The 22,439-nt window shown below is 44.3% G+C and overlaps 1 protein-coding gene across 2 annotated transcripts in view; it reads right to left on the minus strand.

Annotated features, from left to right (window-relative positions):
- PHF2 (PHD finger protein 2) overlaps positions 1 to 22,439 on the minus strand; it is a 450,390-nt gene that overhangs the window by 209,495 nt on the left and 218,456 nt on the right. For both annotated transcript variants that reach the window (XM_069206411.1, XM_069206410.1), the window contains exon 2: positions 17,022 to 17,107. In XM_069206411.1, the coding sequence (XP_069062512.1) occupies positions 17,022 to 17,107 (86 nt within the window). The remainder of the gene's footprint in view (positions 1 to 17,021; positions 17,108 to 22,439) is intronic.

Raw genomic sequence — 22,439 nt, forward strand, 5'->3', positions numbered from 1 at the left:
TGGTTGTGTGCATCTGACCCTTGCTTCCTAAAACATTATTCTGAAAATGAGCTCATGTATTCTCTTGGATATGTTCTGTAGGACCTCTCTCACACACACACACACACACACACACACACACACACACACGGAGCAAAACGATCTTATTGCCAATGTATTTCCAACATTTTCACAAACATATGTAATCAAGAATCCTGCAGTGATATTCTCAAACTCTTAATTTTAAATACAGCGTACAACATGGTGCAGACTATGGCAGACAGATTGGCAAAGGCAGCTTCTGTTGACTAATTAGATGCCAGAAGTCTGCAGAAGGCATTTGTATTTAGTTAGTTCAACTTGTAATTGCCTTTAATGCTATATTACTCTTGCAATCTGCTTGTGGATTTCAACATGCCATGTGCTTCACTGCAAGGTTCCAAAATAGTCAGCTGCCGATTTTTGTCAGTATCTAATAAGCGACGTGGCTCTGTCGTGGTAAGCAGAGTAAAGGCCACAGGCAGGGGACACTGGACCATAATTGATAAAAAAATATATCTATGCTTTAAATTACCAAACAGATAGTCAGAAAAGGAAGGCCGGTAAAGTGCCAGAAACTTCACAAATGAATTTTTAAAGCGACTGAATTTTCAACTATTTTCCTACTTGATCCATTGGTAGGATATTGAAGAAAGGGACATATAGCCATAGAAGTGGCATAATCTCCTTTAAGGTGAGCCGAGTTTTCTTTTTTTTTTAAGTACTGGGCACAAAAAGGGTTAAAAGTGTTCTTTACTTTGGAGCTGATTATGTTAATTGCACAGTACTGGCAGTGTAGTAAATTCACATCTGCCAATAACACTGTAGTGGGATAACAAAGCACCAGTATCGGGCATTTACAAATTAAAACTCAAAGAATGTGGAATTACCACTTAGGGCCAGATTTATCGTTCACACAACCACATCAAATTCTCAGATCTGTGGGGCTTGACAGGTACATTTACCACCTGCTCTGTGCAGGCGCCAAATGTATACTGCAGCCTCTGTGTAGGGTGGAGGTGGAGGACCGTGGCCGTGGGAAACAGGAGAAGAAAGTGGAAGCGGAAACTCCCCCATAAGAAAACAAGCATTGGCAAAGCCAATAGGTCTCGCCTATACAAGACCTATTGGCTTTGTTTTGCCATGTTGTACACGAGTGTGGCTCCTGTTCGGCATGGCTAAGGATTACTGGCATGAAGTGTCAGAGTGGAGTGGGGAGTAGAGTGTTGTAGAGTGTATTTGTCTAAATAGTGTAGTGTGGTAGAGGTGAGTACATGGGAGTAGGATTGAGTGAAAGAGTGTGCTGCAGAGTGGGTTGGAGTGAATTGAGGTAGTGTGGTGGATTGGATTGGAGTAGAATGGGGTGGACTAAGGTAGTGAGGTGGATTTGACTGGAGTAGAATGGGGTAGATTGGATTGGGGTGGCTTGAGTAGAGTGGGTGGATTGGTGTGGGGTGGATTGGATTGTTTGGGTGGGTGATTTGCATTGGAGTGATAGGGCTAGGGTAGACTGGAATTAGGTTGAATAGATTGGATTCGTGGTGGAGTGAATTGGGGTGGAGTGGATTGGGGTGTATTGCATGGAGGTGAGGTGGATTGCATGGAGGTAGGGTGGAATGGAGTGTAGTGGGATGGATTGGATTGGAGGTGGGTGGGCTGAACTGGGAAAGGGTGGGTTGGACTAGAGTGGACTGTGTTGGAATGGGTTAGATCACAGTGGGGTAAGCTGGATGCACAGGATTGGAGTGTGGTAGACTGAACTGGGATGGGTGGGGTGGAATGGGGTAGGGTGTTGTTGACTGGATTCGAGTGGGGTGGATTAGAGTAGGGTGGAGTGGATTGAAATGAGGTGGGATGGATTGACTGGAGTGGATTGCATTGAGGTGAGGTAGACTGGATTGGCATGGGATGGTGTGGACTGCAGCAGGCTGGACTGGAGTGGGGTGGATTGGAGTGGGGTGGACTGGACTGAGTGGGGTGTGATGGGGTGGATTGGATTGAGTGTGATGGATTGGATTGGCCTGGAATGAGGTAAATTGGACTGGAGTGGGGTGTGCTAGATTAAAGTGGGGTAGATTAAGGTGGTTTGGAGTGGGGTGAATTTGACTGGAGTAGGGTGGATTAATGTGGAAAAGATTGGACTGAGTGGGGTGGATTACAGTGGATTTTACTGGAGTGGGTGGACTATTGGAGCACGGTGAACTGGGTAATGGTGGGCATGATTAGGGTGGGTTGGATTGGACTGGAGTAGGGTGGGTTGCATTGGACAGGGGTGAGATGACTGAGTGGGTGGGATGATTGGAGTGGGATGGGTTGGATTGGAGTAGGGTGGATTGGAGTGGAGTGGGGTGGGGTGGGTTGGACTGGATTGGACTGGGGTGTGGTGGATTGGGTGAGATGTATTGGATTGGAGTGGGGTAGATTAGACGGGGCAGGATTGGGATGGAGTGGGTTGGTGTGGGTGGACTGGGTTGTAGTGGGGTGGACTGGAGTGGAGTGAGCCTGCGAGTCTCGACCCTAAAAATGGGAAAGTTGTGGCTGTTGCAGTTAAAGCTGCATGTGATTTTCCCAGGTGAAGTTATCAACTGGTAAAAGTGGTTCTGGATGTTCCAACACCGGGGGAAACGGGGTGCCCGAACAATGACCTACTCAAAATAACGTGGTGTGTAATTCCATATGGTAATTCTACTCCATCTGACTCATAAGCAGAGACCCATAAAGGATAAAGATAAGGTATGGTGTAACTTAAGTCTCTCAGCAGCATTAGCATACATGCATAATATGCATAAAGGCACCCAATGTCATAAAATACATAAGAAATGAAAAATGCAGAAAACAAATAAGGGCATCTTTTCACGCTCAATTTGCAACCGTTTTTTACAACCCAAAACCATTACTTTGTGTGCAGTGAACATCAAAATAAATTATTTTTTAAAGTTTCAATGAAGTCAGGCTACTATTGCAGAATCTATATGCCCTGACTTCCTATTTTAGCAGAAATAGTGCAGTATTCATGTTTTTACACGTGGAGGAAGAGCATGCACATTAGCCACCGATCCCTTCATCCTATCTGAAGTGGAAGGCATGCGCAGCTTATTGGCAGTGAGAAGTGCACTACAGTTTGAATAACTCAGCCACTGCTGATGGCCATGGGTGCTAAGCAGGCCAGTGATATGTACTCAATGTCCTAATTTATTTAGCTTGGTGCTTGTCAGGAAGTGTTTATTTTTTAATTTATCAACTTAAAAAACACGCTTTGGTTAGCTATGGCAGGAGCAGAAGGCAATTTCTCATAGTTGTGATTGTTAAATCCAAGCAGTATCAACAACATTATATTCAAGAAACCAACAAAATAAAATTCTCAAACTAGTTTAGAAAAAGAAAAAATAATTTCATAAGAAAAAATATATTGACACAATTAAAGTTAGATAAGGGGAAGAAGAGATACGAGTTTTTAAAGTGTTCATACAAGAATTGCCTAGAAAAAATAAAATCCAATTTAAAAACACCAGTAAATGATTTCCAGGACACTGAGGAGAGGTCAGATATGCAAAAAGGATCCCCCCAGGAATTTTCTCCTTCTGACCAAGACAGCAAAGACAGCTTTTGGACATTATGGGCCTCATTACGACATTGGCGGTCCAAGGCCTGCCAATGCTGCGGTGGCGGTCGGGCCACCGCACTCCAGGCAGTCCGACAACCACATTACGACCTTGGTGGTCAGACCACCAGGTGACCACCGTCTCCACCAGGAACATGTTTCCCAACGGGCTGATGGCGGTCGGAGTTGTGGTCAGTCACGGTGGTGCTGAGCTCAGTGCTGCTGCGCTGATCACGAGTCCAGTTTCTGCTAGCCTTTTCATGGCGGGAATCCCGCCATGAAAAGACTGGCAGAAACCCAGTGTTAGGGCCCCTCCTGCCAGCACCCTCGGAATGCGCACTGTCTGCTTAGTAGTGGATAGATAAACCACAAAACCATGATTTTGTTTTTACAGTTATGGGTTTTTTATATCCCTATGCCCATGAGGTGACATTCATCTTTATATACCTTTATTGGTAGGTTTTACTTTGTGGTTGAAACATTGGCACATTATTGGGTGTCACGGTTCATCTATACACTACAGTGTCCTCTTTTCTTTATATATTGGGCACCATAGAACTTTGGGTTCTATGATGATATCTGTTGAAGCACTTCTATATGGTGAATCTTGGTTTCTTTTTCTATACACAATAATTCCAAATTACTTTTCAAACACTCTATCTTCGGTGGTTATGGAATAGACTGTCCATTAAGGATGGCATGTTCTTCCACATGATATAATGTTTAATACATTTGTGCATATATTTTATACGTTGCAGCCATTGAAAAAGTCACAGGGTGTGACAAAACACGTTATTGTATATCTGAATGATTCTGTACAACTTGAATAAAGCAAAGATTAATTCATCTAACATGACCAGCTGACACTGATCAACTTTACAAGACGATATAGATTTTCATCGACTAATAGGTCAACAATGGACTGAGATTTACTGGATTTGCAATTGATTACACCAATTGTCATTGAGTGATGTGGGAGTTGTGGTGAAATAGTTTATATATTAGCAGGTTTATGCTGTCTTTTGCCTTTTTCACAGCACGCGACAGTAGAAAAATACAGCTTGATGATAAGATGGGAGACGAGTCCGAAAAGGCCTGGGATATGAAATGAGTCTGGAATTCCTCATTCATGAGCATTCTTCTTTGCTGACTGCAGTTATAGGATAGTCAAAATGGTTTGGTTTTCAGGTATTTCCTGAATTGCAAGAGGGTGGGTTTATTGCTGAACAAGGGCTAAAGGTATCCCAGGGTCTAGGTCCTTGCAGCTCAGCAATCTAACTCTGTATTTACCCTTTTGACTGAGCACTGATTAATCAAATGGACTTGGAAGGATCCACTATGGTTAGGGTATCTTTGTGGTAGTAAATACTGCAGTCATCAAGGCACGCCAGGACAAGGGCTCCCCTCAGCGTGGCTCTGTGGTCAGAATAGGAAAGATATTTTTCAGAAGAGAGACATGCATATTTTGTAACACACTTTGGACTTTATTAACAGCGAGGAGCATCTAATTTAGATGTTTTCACTGAAGATATTTTTCTGTGATTGTCATGCTAAAGCTTTTAAGTTCTATTTTATGTTTAGACTGAGTGTGGACAGGCATAAATCCCTTTTTAACAACCAACTGCATATTTATAAGTACTTTTTAGCAAAATAAGCATGTTACTGATCTCTGCACAGGAATGTTGAGTACTTCGCATGTCCACTTGCTTTCTAAAAGTCTGGTACTATTTATATCTCATGAGTGGACTGGTTCATTAATTTCACTGAATGGCTAGGATCATATTAGCACTAGAATACCAAGATAGAGATTAATTTGAGTACTTAACTGTATACTTATCCCCTGGGTGAAGGTAAAAGCGAACAAATCACATTAAGTTATTGAGATTAAGGAGACTATTCGCCAGCACTGCCACCAACACTGGCTGAGACATATGTGCATAATATTTAGTCAGGTCTACCTACTAGTGTATATGACAGTTTAATACACTATGTATTAGGCAGATATAAACAAAAGCATGTTACTTAAATTTGGTAAAGTTCTTTCTGGTAGATACGCCATCTATCCACAGAGTCCTCATTTTAGACTACTTTTCAGATGCCAGAGGATCCAGAAACTTTTCTTCAGCAGTTGACCCCCACACTGCCAGGTGGTGCCATGCGCCTCCGAGTTGGCTCTATTTCACCCCCCCAGAAGTGATGGATGGAGCAGGGCTGCCTACAAGCACCACCCCGGCACACTCATATCAGTTTCTTAGTTTTTCCCTTTCTGCAACTTCACAGGGTTCATGAAAAAATGTAGGTATCAATGGGCTGAATATTAACTTTGAGTCTTTTCAGATGTTAAAAAGAGACTACTCAACAGAATGATGAAGCTGGAATACAGTGGGGAATCTGCGTTTAGTTAGCACAGCCACCAGAAAAAGCATTTGTGTAAAAAGTAACCTGTTCTTCTGATGGCTACATCCTTCTGAATACCCCTTACCTTTTAATAGATACCAAAGCAGTCTCTCTCCAAATGGATTCTCTGTGAAGAAGTCTCAGACAAAAATGTCCAGCAGGATCTAGTGGGTAAAATGTCCTTCCCGTCAGACAAAGCTCTCATGGTAGTAGTCCTTTCTGAAAGTATGCACTGATGTCTATGTCGAAGTCAAGGACAGGCACTGCCCAAATCATTGCAGAAGTAGCAGTGCTTAGTCCTGTCGAAATGGGCTCTCAGATCTTCTAGGTGCTGCTTCTTGACCAGTGAAGTGTGTAGCAGATCTTAATGCAGAGTGTAATCCATTACAAGAGGGGCCTATTCTATACAGATTTCTTCTTCGCACCAAAGAACCCCAGAAAAAGCTGACCATCCACACCGTTGTACTTGGTACAATCAATCCAAAACGTTATAACCCTTTTGACATCTGGCTGATAGAGTCTTTACTCTATTTCAAGGGGTGAATGAGAGCAAAGAACAGGAGCAGAATAATGGGCTGCACAATGCGAAAGGGAGCCACAATTTTTGATGCGAATGATGCAGCAACTTATCCAGCAAAAGGTTGTGTATTGAGGTTGCATTGAAAGTGCCTGCAGTGCACTCATATGATGAGCTGACAGAACTGTAATGAAGAAGACCATCTTCAAAGTCAAGAGACGGAGTGAGTAACTATGCATTATCTCAAAGGGTGCATACATGAGAAACGTTAAGACCAAGTTAGGACCCCACTGTGGCTTCGCAAATGGCGAGTAGGCAACGTGTGCATTAAACCTTTAATAAATCTCATCACAACAGGTGGTTGAACAAGAAAGGCCAAAAGGGCCACACATTTGTTCCAGCGCCCAGCATAAGTGGATTTCATGGAAAGGTGCCTGGCAGTAAGGATGACATCTACCACCTCAGACCCAGTTCAAAACACAATCTTTTGCCAGAGCTCAGTGTTCATGCATGTAGGTGTACATTATCCAGATTCAGGTGAAAGATCCTGCCCTGTTGCTCATGAAAATCCATGTGAAGTGATAGTCTGATTGGACAACACATGTTCACTCCCGGAGGTTGCAGGGACACATTTTACAGGCCCAATCCAAAGTCACAAGGATGACTTGGGCTGGTCATTCTTGATCTTTTTCAGGGCTTGTGGCAGCAGAGGCATGGGAGGGAAGGCATACCCATGTTCACTCCAGCCGGAATGCATCTTCAAATGAGTGATCTTAAGCAAACTGCAAAGTGAAAATGTTCAAAAGTTTGCATTCTTGACGGTGGTGAAAAGATATAGCCAGGATTCTCCCCAATACTGTAAGATGCCCAACACCACCTGAAGATGTAAATACCACTCGTGAACTGCCAGATGTCATCTGCTCTGTCATTCAGGGATCCAGCTAGGTTGTTTGCAATCAGGAAAATTCATTGACATCCAACCAACCCCAGAGGCACCGAGCCTCTTGGCTACATTCTACCCTGCTTGTTACCACACGGTGGTGGTGTTTTGCGTGAGAACCTGCATCAGCCCCTCCTTTGATGGATGGCAGGAAATCCTTCTTAAGTTAAACAAGTGGCCTACTACTCTAGCAGACTGAAGTTGAGAAGGGCTTCTGTTAGAGACCAGCGTCCTCTGATCTCCAAAAGATCTTCCCAGCATAGCAGGGATAGGTCTGTCCCATCATCAACTCTAGGATGGATACTGGCAAAGGACTGCTGTTGGACGAATTGCATTTGTGCAGCCACCACTACAACTTGTGAACCAACCTCTGTTAGATCTGAAGATATATGTCAACTTTCCTTGATGCTGGACCCATTAGAACTTTAGATTTCATTGTACAGCCTGCATGTGGACTTGGCTTAACTGTCAAAGAGGATGAAGGAGATTAAGAGGCAGAGCTGCTCTCATCATGATTCAAGACCGAGGCTGTAAGATCAGGATCACAGCCTGAATGTCCTGGACTCACTACAGCAGAGGGAAGGCCCTGAACTTCACTGTGTCCTGATAACCCCAATGAATGTAAGCCTCTGAAAACTAATCAGGAGCGAAATTGACTCATTGATAGTGAACCCCCAACAGTGTCAGGAGGTTCACCATCTCCTGGAGGAGGTCAGAGACTGACTATGATGAGCCAGCCTTCAACAGTTAGTCGTGGATATAACCCCAACCTCCTACGGGAAGCAGTGACTATCACCATCACTTTTGCGCACACACAAGTGCTACCAATGAGGCCAAAGGTGACCACAGAAAACTGAAAATGATCCTTCTTTACCCTGAACTACAGGTAAAGGCTGTGGGACTGCAGTAAGCGTATATGAAAATATGTATCCTGCAGATCCAAGGACACCAAGATGTCTCCACATCAGAAGCGGACAGGATGTGAGTCAGTTTAAGCATTTTAAATTTGTGCTTCTACAGGTAGGCATTCAGAGGTCGAAAATCCACCCAAGACTTCCATCCTTCTTCGTAACAAGGAAATAGAGAGAGTAAAAACTCTCTTCTTTTTCCAAATCAGGTACGCTCTCGATTGCACCTTTAGAAAGCAACACTGAAACTGTTCTCTGAAAATTTGCTCTGATATGGGGGAATTTTTGGCAGGGCATACAGAAAAGCAGGGCACAGCTATGATAAACAACTTGTAAGATCCATCTATCAGATGTGATGAATTGCCAGCCTGGGATTACATGATGGATTCTACCCCCTACTGAACGGGCATGCAGCATAAGGGCAAACAAAACTGGATGTAGTAGCAGAGGAAGAGGAATTGGAGAACTGATGCATAGGTGTTCTGCCTGCCAGAGTCATATCCACAGCATTGAAAAAACGGTGGCCATTGAGGAGACTGTCTCTGCCAATATGCCACCCCTCTGAAATAGCATTGAACTTTTTGAATTGATGTGAAAACTAGCAAGGGTCAACAGATCCAATCAACACATTGTGGCCCTACTGTCTTTAAAGTGCTCCAATGAAGAGAAGAGTTCTCACTTAAAAGCCAGGGTCCATAAGAGAGGCCTGTACATTACTGGAAGATCCTGTGGAATGCATAGACAAAGTACAACACTAATAGTGACCGCCCACTTCAGGCAATTAGCAGTTTCCAGACATGTGAGGATAACATATTTGGCCACATCTATCTACTATGAACTGCCTGGGTCAAAGAAGCCCTAAGGTCTTCCAGAGCTGCCACCAAGATCTCACTGGCCTTGTCCTGTAGGGCATATGTATGTCAACCCAGTGAACAAACAACATTTACTGTCTGTAGTGCTAGAATGGTGAAGGAAAACATATGTTTGCCAAAAGCCTCAACAATTTCGGATTCCTAATTCAGGAGTGGTTGGGAAGGAGATAGGATACACTTTACTGGATGATCTGCACAATGAGGCTCTGTGGAGTAGAATGTTTGTTTAAAAAATCAGGGTCACCAGAAGCCAGTTTGGATGGCTCACTATCTGCCAATACAGGAACTGGGATTCGACCAAGTAGCCAGCAAGGAATCAGTGAAGGGCTTGAAGACAGTGAGCTCATAAGCAGCTGGCTCAGGGTGTAAAAACTGTCATGATGCTTGTTTTTGTCTCAACTGTAGGCAGGTGTAAAACCAGTTCCCTTCACTACCATCTGGAGCACCGCCACAAATGAGGTACTTTCTTCCATTGGTGACCCAAGTGGCGAGTTAAGCCCTACCTCAGAAGAGGTACAAGACTTTTAGCATCCTGCAAATCCATGCAGAAGGAATCATCAGAGTAGTGACGGGTATCGAGGGGAGAGAAAGCTACCCCCATCACCACCATCATCAGCCACATCCCGAGGTATACATTGTGCTGCACAGTACCAAATTCTGAGGCAAAAAAAGAATGGAGCTCATGCTAGCATGCACAATGTGGCACCAGATTAGTTATCGGGGTGCATAACGGCCGGTTACACTTTTGTGTTTGCATATCTCAACTTCGGCTGAGCAAAAGTCGGTTTGGTGTCCTACATCAGTATCATTACTAGATCTTCTAACAACAATGGTGAAATTAATACTGGTGTTGATGTGGAACAGACTGACACAGCCCACAGAGCCAGAGTGGAGCCCATCATTACCCGGTGTCTTTGCCATTTTTAGGGACCGCACGGTGGCCACATTCTAATCACGTGTGATGGGTCTATCGAGATCAGTGCTGTCCTCCTGACTAAGCCTAGGAAGCAAAGCTTTAGCCAGATAATCTATTATGGCTCAAGGTTGTGCTGGTCAGCATAGATATGACTTAAGTGATCTCGAAAGACCGTGTTAATCACTTTTTGCATACAGCAAGGGTTTCCTTGCAGGTCATGTAAAAGTATAATTGGAGCTCAGGTGTTTTCCTGTTTTGTCAGTTGGGCTAGCATCGCTCCTGTCTTGTCACTTTCTGCGTGAAGTCTCTGTCGATATGCAGTGTAAGTGTCATCCAATAAGGTTTTACTGGCCTCCTGCCAGTCTGATAGGCGCTCTGGGCACGCTGGAAGCTTTTTTCTCAATCTCACCCAAGGCTCGCTCATGTCTCTGAACGTCGCCCTCTAACTGATGGCAGACCCCATATGTTGTCTTAAGGCATACCCCACAAAGGACAAGTGTAATCTCCTCCCAGTCTGTAGCCCTACTACCTAAAGTACCCCAATTCTCTTAAAAGTAATGTGTTAATGCATCCGCTATTGTGGTTGTGAAAGGGGGATCTGCTAGCCCCTCAGCTCGTAGCCGCCAGAGCAGTATCGGAGGCCTGTCATACCTCTTCCCCACTGCAGCAGAACTGGTGAATGATCTGATAAGATACCTGGCAAATAGGAAATGCTGGAGACTAGGGGTGCTAACGTATCAGTAATGAGGCAGTAATCCAACTGACTATATGTGCTTGAAGCTGGTGTATAGCAGGGGAATTGTGCAGTGCGTGGGTTTCCGATCTTCCAGAGGTCCGTAAGCCGTAGCTCGCAAATTAGATCATGAAGAACACCTGACAATCGGGTTTTAATGTGCTGTTGTGGTGGATAGCAATCAATGCCCCCGTCCAGGATACAATTACAATCACCGGCTAGTATGATATCATCCACCAAAAATGGGGAGCCAGCCCTTGGTACTGTGGAGAGAAATTTTGCACAATCATTATTAAGAGCATATATATTAATAAGGCATGTCTCCCAACCATTTAAGATCCCAAACAGAATCATGTATCGACCCTCTGGGTCCAGGATATGGTTGCGATGCAGAAAGTGCCCCCGTGAGCCACCCATATCAATGCCACTAAGGCATAACCATAATAGGATGTAGCATATACATGCCCCCTCCAATGCTTCTGCAGGGCAGGAATGCACCTTCCCCAGGTATGAGGTTTCCTGGAGAAATGCAATAGATGTTTTATAGCATTGTAAATATGCATGGACCCTTCTGTGTTTTTCTAATTGGGCTATGCCGCGGACATTCTACGTAATCAATTTAAAGGTTGAATCTCCCATTTGCACTTAGTGATACATTGTTCCCCCATTCCCCCCCCCCGAGTTAGCACGTCTTCCCCTATGTGTCCCAGCAGGATTTCGGTTCTGAGGTAGAAAATGTGTGTAAATGCACAAGAAACAGATATAACATCCCCATCCAACAAACACATTGAACCTTGATAAACCCCCAACTCCCCCTCCCCATGGGCAGCAGTGCCATACCTGCCATCCAGAAACACAGTCATTGGAGGGTGGCAACAGCTGCCCCATTACACCTAGCAACAAAATGTCCGATTAGTTCACATTATAACGAAATGTCCCAAAAATAATAAATGCAACGCTAGAGGGGTGGTTTTAAGACAGAGTGCGCGGTGAAACACCATAAAGCTCCCTCCCCAAATCAGGCCACTCTGTCCTAGAGCTTCTCCTGCTGTTGGATGTAACTACAGGATAGACAAATGTTTTTACTGTAATTCCACCCATCCACCACGATCTGTCAGATCAATTTGGTCCGCTGAACTAACAGCTCCCAGCTGGAACCATAGGCTCAATCCTTATCGCAACTGTTTTTCCCCTGAGCACACAATATCACCTTATCATAGTCAATAGTTTGCACAAGAAGACTGGTGATCCTAGAATGGTATGCAGTCAGCCCGCACCTGTACTGTCACTAGTAGAGCCAGACCTGCTGTGTCTCTGACAAAAAGACTCTCCCATGTCTTGGACCACCTCTGTGGATTTAAGTGTTCCATCCGGACAAACAATGATCTTGCCAGGCTGACTGGTGTCCTCTCATTTTTTTCGCTGCTTCCTCTTTTGTCAGGGTCATGCGGAGTGATATTGCGTAGTAAAGGACTGTGAATTTGTGTCTTGTCCCTGGTTCTGTGGGAAAGTATCAAGGCAGTCGTTCATCTCTGTTGGGCTGAAAAAGAACAGCGCTGACCCCTTATGTTAAACCCTACATTTTACAGGAAACAGGAGGCCGTATTTCAGATTAAGAGCTGGCAGCCTTTTCCAGACTTCCGTGAACGTTTTTCTTTGTTCTTGTACTCGTTGAGTGTAATCTGGAAATATCGAAATAGGTTGACCTTGATACCGTGTCTGGATATATTGCAGAATGGAATCTCGGTCTTTGAAACTGAAGAGGCGGGCTATCATTGCACGCGAGGGGTCTCCAGGCATCAGCGGAGGGACCAGAGCCCTTATGAGCCCTCTCAATCGAGAAGAACTTAGACAATCTTATGGGCTTTAATGTTGTTGTGATCCATTCTTCCAGGAATAATTCAACTGACGGACCCTCCGCTCTCGCTGGAAACCCCACAAAGCGGAGATTGTTTCTTCGGCAGCGGCCTTCAGTGCTTTCATCAAGCCGCGTCGTTCGTTTTTGTAGATCTAGGACTGTCTTATGGAGGTGACCAACCTCTGCTTGAAGAGCTGTGATATCCTGCTCTGTCATGCCCACTCGATTGAAAACCTTATGTAAATCTGCTTAGAGCAGATTGACCCCCACCAAAACTGCGCCAAATTTTACGAATCAATTTAGTGTTGGATCCTTGGATTGCCACCATTAAATCATTCAGGGGAGGAATGGGGTCTTCCGTGCCCTATTCTGGAGATTTTGAGCCATGTTCCCCCTCCTTCTCTGTCTGCATTACGGGCTGTACTGGTTGGGCATAATTGACGATTTTGTTTGTCTGCGACAGCTTGGATCCTTTATCCTTAACCATGGTGGCAGCTAACCGCCCCGGATTGCAAAAGTCTGCACTATTGGGCACCTGCAGCGCAGCTGTTGTAAAGGGTTAGAAGCTGGTACAAGCCCTTCAGTTTATTTGCTTAGGCCAATGGTGTTGGCCCTTGTGACATGATCTTAGATGCAGGCTCTCAGGAGTGGGATCTGCTTACTCTTGCCGTATGGCTGCGATTTGAGTCCTTATGCAGTAATTTGTATTGCCCTGTTGTTAGGATTCAGGCCTTGTGCATTGTCCATGGGTTGTGTGCCTCCCAGGGGCCCCAGAGAGGCTTGCTCTGAGGTGCCCGCTGCTCCCCAGCCGCCTCTCCTGTTAGGTCTCAGGGCCTTAATATGTCTCCAAAGGCCCGCCGAAGTCTCAAGGGCCAAGATTCTCATCAGGGCATTGTGTACATCATAGTCTAATGCCACTCAGAAACAGTGCGGGCCTAATCCCCACTTGGCGGAGTCTCAGCGCCTCTCTCCCCACATCCTTTCCAAGCAGCGCCTCGCACAGCAGACCTCCTCCATCTCACCTCAAGTCCTCCGGTCCTTCGGAGCCCCACTGTCCAGCTCACCATCTTGCGTCAGGTCCGGGTCTGCCAACCGACCTCTTCTCTTCAGGACCCCAGATCGCTGTGTATTGTTGTGGGGATCGGGCCCTGTCTCCAGTGTAGATGTAGAATCGGAGGCAGGGTGATGCTCGTCCTCAAGCGCTGGGGCACCAGTGCATGCTGGTCCTCTCCCTCCAGGGCAGCACCTTTCACAAACAACGCCAGGAGTTGTCGCAATGCCAGCCACGGCCAGGGCCCGCATGACGAGGGCCGCCCCCAGCTCAGCCCGGCAGGCCCCTGCGCTCCACCCAGGCCCAACTCCCGGCCAGCGTCCTCACATACGCCGAAGGCAGCAGGCCACAGTCGGCAGGACTCCCTGGAGGGCAGGGGTGAGGGACTCAGGCTCCTCAGACGCAAAGAGTCCTCTGCAGACTGCAGCACGGGTTGCCGGAGACGCCACATCCCTCTCTCCGCACCCATGCCGCTCCCTCGTGAGGCAAGCACACGTTCCTTGGGCTCACCGCCGCCTCGGGGTTTCAGGTGCTTCCCTCAGCTTTCCGCTCAGGTTAGGGCCACTCAGGGATATGCTGGAGCTGTAGATGGGTGTCATAAAGAGCAGGATTCTGTAGGATTCTGTAGGATTAATTAAAACTGAGTGAGAGCTCCGGGTGAAGCGTCTAGTCCACCATCTTGCTGGCTCCGCCCTTGGCCATACACTTTTGTAGGTATCTATTTAAATGCCTGTGGGTCGAGTATGCGGCCTCAGAGCACAGGAGGTAAGGTTAAAATAAGGGGTAAATAATCAGAATGACTAGAATTGCTTAGAACCTGGAACATTTTATAACAACATTTCTTTAAAAAGACCTGCTGAACATGACAGCCTTAATTATCACCATGTTTCAAAAATTAGAGTAGGAAGGGTCTAGTGACGGCACAGGGTAAGATCAATGTTTTTGTATCTCAGAATCAGCCATACGTGTAAACAGATCCAAATTCATTTGAAGTGTTTTGTTCAACTAGCTCCATAAGTAAATTTTCAATTCCTAGTCTGGGTATCCCTAACCCATATACAAAGCATTGTTTGCTCAGATACTTTAAATCAAGCTTCTTCTTAAAGGGAACTTTCTTCCCAAGGTTCATTTCAAGAAAAATCTCTTCATACGACAAAGGGGTGAGCATTTTACGTGACTGATCCCATTCACTCCAAAGGGTCAAGAAACCAGCAACTTCTGGTTTATACAGAGGGAACAGTCTGCTCAGGCCCATGAAGGCACTAAGGGCCAGATGTATCAAAGAGTTTTACTCATTCTATGTCTATGGGAAAATGTGTGCGTACATATGGCCCTAAGTGTCCAAGGCAGAGTGAAAGGAGGCACTAGCCGTGGTTATATTCCCATGCCTCTCGCCATAACCCTCGCTAGCTATGAATACCTAAAACATGGAGCTAAAGACATGGGAAATGCAACCACGCGTACATGGAATAGCTTTACTGCTAGGTTAGTTTGTACAGTGATAGTTCATTATTACATTGTGGATACTGTTTTCCCTTTTCATCGCTCACTCTATGGCCCTCATTCCGACCCTGGCGGTTTCAAACCGCCAGGGTGGAGGACCGCGGGAGCACCGCCGACAGGCCGGCGGTGCTCCAATGGGCATTCCGACCGCGGCGGTAAAGCCGCGGTCGGACCGGCAACACTGGCGGTCTCCCGCCAGTGTACCGCCGCCCATTGGAATCCTCCAAGGCGGCGCAGCTAGCTGCGCAGCCGAGGGGATTCAGACCCCCCCGACCGCCATCCAGTTCCCGGCGGTTCTCCCGCCGGGAACCGGATGGCGGTAGGGGGGGTCGCGGGGCCCCTGGGGGCCCCTGCAGTGCCCATGCCACTGGCATGGGCACTGCAGGGGCCCCCGTAAGAGGGCCCCTAAATGTATTTCACTGTCTGCTTTGCAGACAGTGAAATACGCGACGGGTGCAACTGCACCCGTCGCACAGCTTCCACTCCGCCGGCTCGATTCCGAGCCGGCTTCATCGTGGAAGCCTCTTTCCCGCTGGGCTGGCGGGCGGCCTGAAGGCGGCCGCCCGCCAGCCCAGCGGGAAAGTCAGAATCACCGCCGCGGTCTTTCGACCGTGGAACGGTATTCTGGCAGCCCCCGACAGGCCGGCGGCGACCGCCGCCGGCCAATGTCGGAATGAGGGCCTATATGTCTTCACAATAGCTTCTCCTTCTTTGCGGTCAATAAGTCAAATTTAATAAGATGTAGCAAAAGAGGCCAATGCCAACTTGTGTTGTCACAAAGCACATTCTACTTGCATCAATGTGTCCCATTCTGACAGGCACAGATTACCAATGTGTGTGCCAATCCGAAGAGTTTCCTGTGCTGTATGGTTGAAAGGTTGGTGACAGTTCTTCTTGGACTATTGTTTTCCATTGCTTGTGGACTCTGTGGTCACTGGATAACGATAATCTGTAAATCCCACAGGGCCTAGGCTTGGTATAGCACATTAACATGTTGACATTTCTTCTGTCCTCACCCTGGGAGGCAAGTGGAATACGATATCGTCTAATGACTTCAGATTCCTATAAAGTGATGTTAGCTAAGAAACAAAACAATCCCATGAAGTGCTCCTCCGTTTCTGAGTATCACAGAAGACTCCAAATAATAGTTAATAATAATAGGCAAAGAAAAAGTGTAATCATACAAAAACAATATTTGTGGATATTCTAGAGTTTGACTAGTTAACTCAATGAATTCTAAAATGTAGTCACCTTTAACAGAATGACTACCAAACCGGTACATAATCTCCATAAAACGCATGTATATGTAAACTCGCCTCAAGAAAATAAACTTTTTGTATCAGGAAAAACTGCCCATCTGGAAACTCGACATTCATTTATTAATCATAAGTAGCAGATCTGCTGTAAATACCATACATTAGAGAGCAAATGCAGAAACATATAAGCACTGATTTGTTTGTAGGTATATAAACCGATTGGGGGAAAAATAAAATAGCCAAGGGAAAAGAATATCAAATTAATGTCAATTTTTTTCTGCTGAACAATTTTTCTTTCGTATTAAATGACCAAAAGTACCTCCGTGTAGTGTGTGATAATACACTTACATAGCAATGTTTGCTTTGTGAAAAAAATTGATTGTTTCCTCTGTTAATGTGTCAAGCTTAATATGTTTATGAAATGGTGCAACTGTGTCACATCTATACTTACATGTTGATTTTCCATGGGTTTTCTCACAAATTGGACAGTGATAGATGTCAATATCTGGAGCCTCATCTTCTTCCACGCCAACACAGCTGTAATTTGAAGAAAAAAAAGACTGGTCAGCACATCAGTCACACAGGCCGTCAGAAAAAGGTTACAATTATTGGATTGTAAATTACACTGTGTGCACTGTGACAGAGATGTCCCTGTACATTCACTTAGCAAGTTACTCAGATAGCACCTTGGACCTTGGAAAATTACAGGTGAGAGGCCAAGATCTGCACCATCCTGAAACCAGGTATCTGTTGTTAAAGGCTTCATGTTCCAGTGATCTTATCCTGCTTAATTACCACACCACTTCCTCCTCCGCCACATCCACAAAGAGTAATTCTATCAGCACATGCTTGTGTTACTAAAAGGCTGGAACAATACTGCACTGTCTGAACTGCTTTCAGTATTGTGGCGTTTCCGGATAACAGTTTAAAAGATAGTACCGACGGCTAAGGCTGGTAAACTAAATCTGCGAGGCATACGACAGCTCTACCTACTCCTAAACACAAAATTAGCATGACTTGAGATGTCAGTTGACAAAACAATTATTCTTAAAATGTTGATAAAGACGATGCTTCTTACTACTATAAAAAACTAAACATATAAAAAACATTAAAAAAACAAAGGAAAATGGAAGAATTGATAGAGGGCTACATTGACCATAATAGGTATACAATCCTGACATGTTTTGGAAGGTAGTGTTTGAGTGAATGTCATCTTAATGCCTTCATTCGGGGCAAGACCTTACAATACCCTATCACCATCCTTAAGATAGAAGTTGATTTACAGAAATATTTCTTGGTTTTGGAACACATTTTGGTTGGACACTTCCTCTTTGTCACTGAGGATAGCAACCACCTCAAGTGGCATAACTTTCACTGATTGTTACAATTTAGACTTAATTCGGATCGTATGTGAGTGAACATTTTAGACTGAACCTGCCGTTACCACTGAGATCCTGAGGGGCACAACAAATTTTGTTTTCAGAAAAGCCAATGATTATGAAATCAGCCCTCTTTCAAATGTATTTCATGAAAATAAATTGCGAAATTCCTCAAACCACGCCTGGATTTGGCACTCATGAGACTGAGCAATTACTCAAACTTTAAAAGTTTTCCGTCAAGAGCTTACATCTCCTGTATGGAGCTAGACACTTATGTAAGTCCCAGCTCAAGGTGTTTTGTAAGAAAAGCTTGGGTTCTCAGATAAAAGTCCCAAGGCAGATAATGACAGCTTGGCACGAGAAAAATCAGAAACTCATTTCTTGCGATGCCCAAAATAAAGTTCCCTGGTCCAGAAGGGTAATGGTGACTGAATTTCTCTGACTCTCAGAAATGTGGAGAGGGATTCAGTGAAATGGGTATTTCCTTGTAATGGATCATGGTGTACACAAATGTTATGCTCAAACAGCAAAACCTCAAAATCACATTTGTAATTTAAAAAGAGTGGGATTGGTACCAATAAAACATATTATTTTGTTTTAGTAATACATTTGAGTCCCAAATCAATGTCTAGAATCAATAAATAGAAAGATGTGGCAGTCCCACAGCAGTTCATTGCAATGTTTATGACCCAAAGTACTAAGTGATTTGGAGTCAAAAGCACTGCAATTTTCATAATCACAGCCTTTATGATTGCAAAGTCACTGGCGGCAGGGTACAAAAGCCTTGCTGGTATTGTAAAAGCCTTCCCAACTAATGACTTTTGCAACCTATTATGGGACGTGAGTGAGCTGCTGCTTCTTATTTGTGAGTCACATTGTTACAGACCAATAGTTTTAGAACACAATTGCGAACTCAAACCACTGAAAGTTTGCAGACATGCTGTGGTCACCTCTTTCTCCTACCTTTTCCCACTTTGCATGTGTCCTGCACTGTACATCAGACACCCGAAGTGGGGAAAGTTTGAAAGTTAGTCTAACCATAGTAATTTGCATTGGAAGGGCACCCGCCCAGTATGAACTCTACGCTAACTTCACGCAGACACCTTTGCATTATGGTGCAATGGCGTGTGCGTAGCACTCAGCAGTCTGATTGTGCGCCAGCGCTAGGGAAAAAGCAGGATAGTGCCATATCTGTTGATATGGCGCTTTTCTGCTCTTTCCCTGTCACCCAGAGCAGCAACTTTGGTTTGTGCGCTACGCTGCGTTGCTTGACAGTTCGGTACATCTGGGCCCAAATTCTTTGCAACCGTGGACTGTTTTACCACCTTTGCATCATTTCTTCTTATAAAGCAATACGTTTTTATTGATGTATATTTAGTCCCACTTGCTGAAAACGTTCGAGATTATTTGAATAGACTAACTGTGAAGCAAGGTCTTCCAATTTTCGCAATCAAGTGCCACAAATTGCAAGATCAAGGTTTTTGAATGTTGAAGCCTCATAACAAGGCACTCAATTCACAGTTTTTTTGTGGACGCAAACATAACATGCACCCCCACACACACGCAAAATGGAGGTTTTGCAAGCTCAACAAATTGTGTACATGAATAAATTACAGTGCCTGTACATTGTGACTAGTGTTAAACGGCATATACATAATTTATGGTGCTCGGAGAGTGAAGAGTTTCAGGCAGAGTTTTGTGGATTCCTTCTCATGTGGGTGCATCAGCATGTCGGCTTGTGTAATTATAAGTGTTTTTATGCTGCTGAAAAGCCGTCGCTTGGCAGTCACATATTTTTATTTTCTAACCCCTTTCCAACAAGCACAGCACTTTTGTGGCTGTTCTCCGCCCCTCACCATCCTGGAATGTGGTTTACTCCTGCTCATGGATAGGAATCATAGTTATCTTAACTCCCTACCCCTTGAGTCGAATTTATAACCCTGTAATAGTACACTATCTGTGGTGATATTAGTTGCAAATGTAAGGTGTCTTTTTTTGGATATATTTCACTTGTGAATTGACCAATATACACATGCAAATCAGATTCACACCCAAAATCATCTCTCAACGACATTCAGTGTCACAAAACAGGAGCATCTATTTACTTTGGTTGTAGTTTGTAGCTGTCACACACACACAATACACTGGGATATCAGGCACTTAAAGTAGAAATCCGATTTAACTAGATTTTATATTCATTCCTAAAAGGGCAACCCTTCTGTTATTGACGTTTGTTACTGTAGGGATGAATTAAATGTTTCCTATTGCCAGGTCTGGCAATGAGCAAATTCATTGCTCAGTACCCATGACTCAATTTTTCAATACTCCAATATATTCCATCAATATTCTGCTCTACGCATAAATTACGTACAGTGCAGATGGCAACTTTTGTGTTCTTTTTTCCTAGTGATTCAAGTTCTGCAAACATCTGAAGGCGCACTTTTCCCAAAAAGAAACATAGATCACAACTTGCAGTGCATATCATGGTTCAAGACCATATCAATCATTTACAATATATAGTAATTAATATAAATCAAATTCTCTCGATCAATAGTGAAAAGTGAATACAAAGCATTATAGCTATGAAAATACTGTACTGTGACCAGTCAAATTCCATACTGCTCTGAACCAGGTATCTCAAAGCTAGTCAACATAGAGTGAAAATATCAATCCCCCTGGACTAATTTATATGCATGTGTCTGCATAAAGGTACTCGTATTTCATAATGAACACAAAAAATATGCATACTGTGAACAAACTGTGACTAATGGATGACGCACCATCAAAGTTAAAATACAATAAATTATCATGTATTTATATTTATTAACTCTCTGGTACTCTATTGCATTATAGGATTGAAGATGCACCATTCATTAGCCATAGAATGTATATAGCCACTAAAAAACACTTACAAAATGCAAGAGTGTGCACTGTCTATGACTGCAAAGAATTATGTTTAATATTTCATTGGAAGACTAAAAAATCAAGGGTGAAAAGGAACAATTAATTTTCCAACATCTAAATTTGGGCCCGGGCAAGAGAGAGAAGTTCAGAAAACATAGGAAGAACGAAGGAAGAAAGAGGGAAACCAGTGACAAAGGTAGCAACCATAAATGAAAAAGAAACTTCAAGTGTGAGATAAAGAGGCAGCAAGTGTAGATTGGTTGACGAAAGAGACATGAGGCGGAACCAAGACTAGCCATCCTTGGTATTTGGCAACCATGACATTCAGAAGCGTCTATAATAGGCTCCAAAGAAAAGCACTGGACCTCTCACATATTCCTTTTACAAATTAAGCACTGGATAAATGTACACAGATACAGTTTAACTGGGAACAATGTATGCCGTCGACATAGCTAGACTGAAATGAAGGTGTTAAGAGGGCCAGCGGTTAATGGAGCTTGGTGTGTGTTTCTTCAATTGTTGTCTAATGTATCCTACACTTTTTTACTTCTACATTCTACAAGCTCTGTCTCTGTTTTACCTCAAACGCTTCACCTAGAAAGTGAAAGGTAAATTTTGCAAAGATTTCTTGATTGGCAATACTTCTACCTCAGAGGTGACACGTTTTGCAGTGTCGACAAAATAATTCTTAATATGTGATCTGGTAAATGATAAAAATGTTGTCACATAATTTCTAAAGGAAAAGAAGGTGGTAATATAAATTACCCACCCCATTAGAACTACAAGTTCCCTAGTAATATTTTACCCAGACACTCCACCTGCTAAAAGCAGAAGGGATTTCTGTGTCAATTATTGAGGAAAATGTAGGATTTGGGGGTGGGAGGTTGTTGGTGGGTGGGGGGGGGCTGGGGTGTGTGTGGGGGGGGGGGTTCTGGAATTTAGTACCAGAATTAACAACATGGAAATTCCTAGTTTCTAACGGGTCCCTCAAGATCCAACTCTTAAATGGCTGAGACTCCCTTCCCCTGTGGTTACTGATGCCCTCAGGATTGTTAACTCCAGTGGTGGAGACAGGGAATGCCATCAAATTAATCCATCATTTTTTGTATGTTTTAGTGTGTCCCCCTTATGTGATACAGGTATGCCCACACATGGGTCCCATTTACACTGTGTCCCTGGAACCAAGCTATATCTGGCCTTGGAGCCCTAACTTGGGCGAAATCAGTGCTGGGCTGCTTGAGTTTTGGTTCAGGGAGGACCTGACCTGGCAGCTCGAGGGGTGTGGGGGGGGGGGGGGATGTTCCCATTAGAACATGGTCAAGACTGATTTGCACATGGCTGGGTCCAAAGTGAGGTGGCATGATGAGTGAAATAACCATGGACTGAGATGAGGCCCGAGTGATTACCAGTGGCTGAGATTAATTCAAGCATTCCATCCATCACTTTTTTGTATACTTTGGCAAATTATGAGGGGCACTCATGAGGCCCTCTGTCTATGTCCATTCATTTTAGATTATCTGACCCATTTGCAGAGTGAATAAGTAGTGCTTGAGCTTGGTTCTGTTTAAGCTGTTCTTTAGTTTATT

The sequence above is a fragment of the Pleurodeles waltl genome, chromosome 9 (genome assembly GCF_031143425.1).
Source record: "Pleurodeles waltl isolate 20211129_DDA chromosome 9, aPleWal1.hap1.20221129, whole genome shotgun sequence".
Classification (NCBI taxonomy): Eukaryota; Metazoa; Chordata; class Amphibia; order Caudata; family Salamandridae; genus Pleurodeles; species Pleurodeles waltl.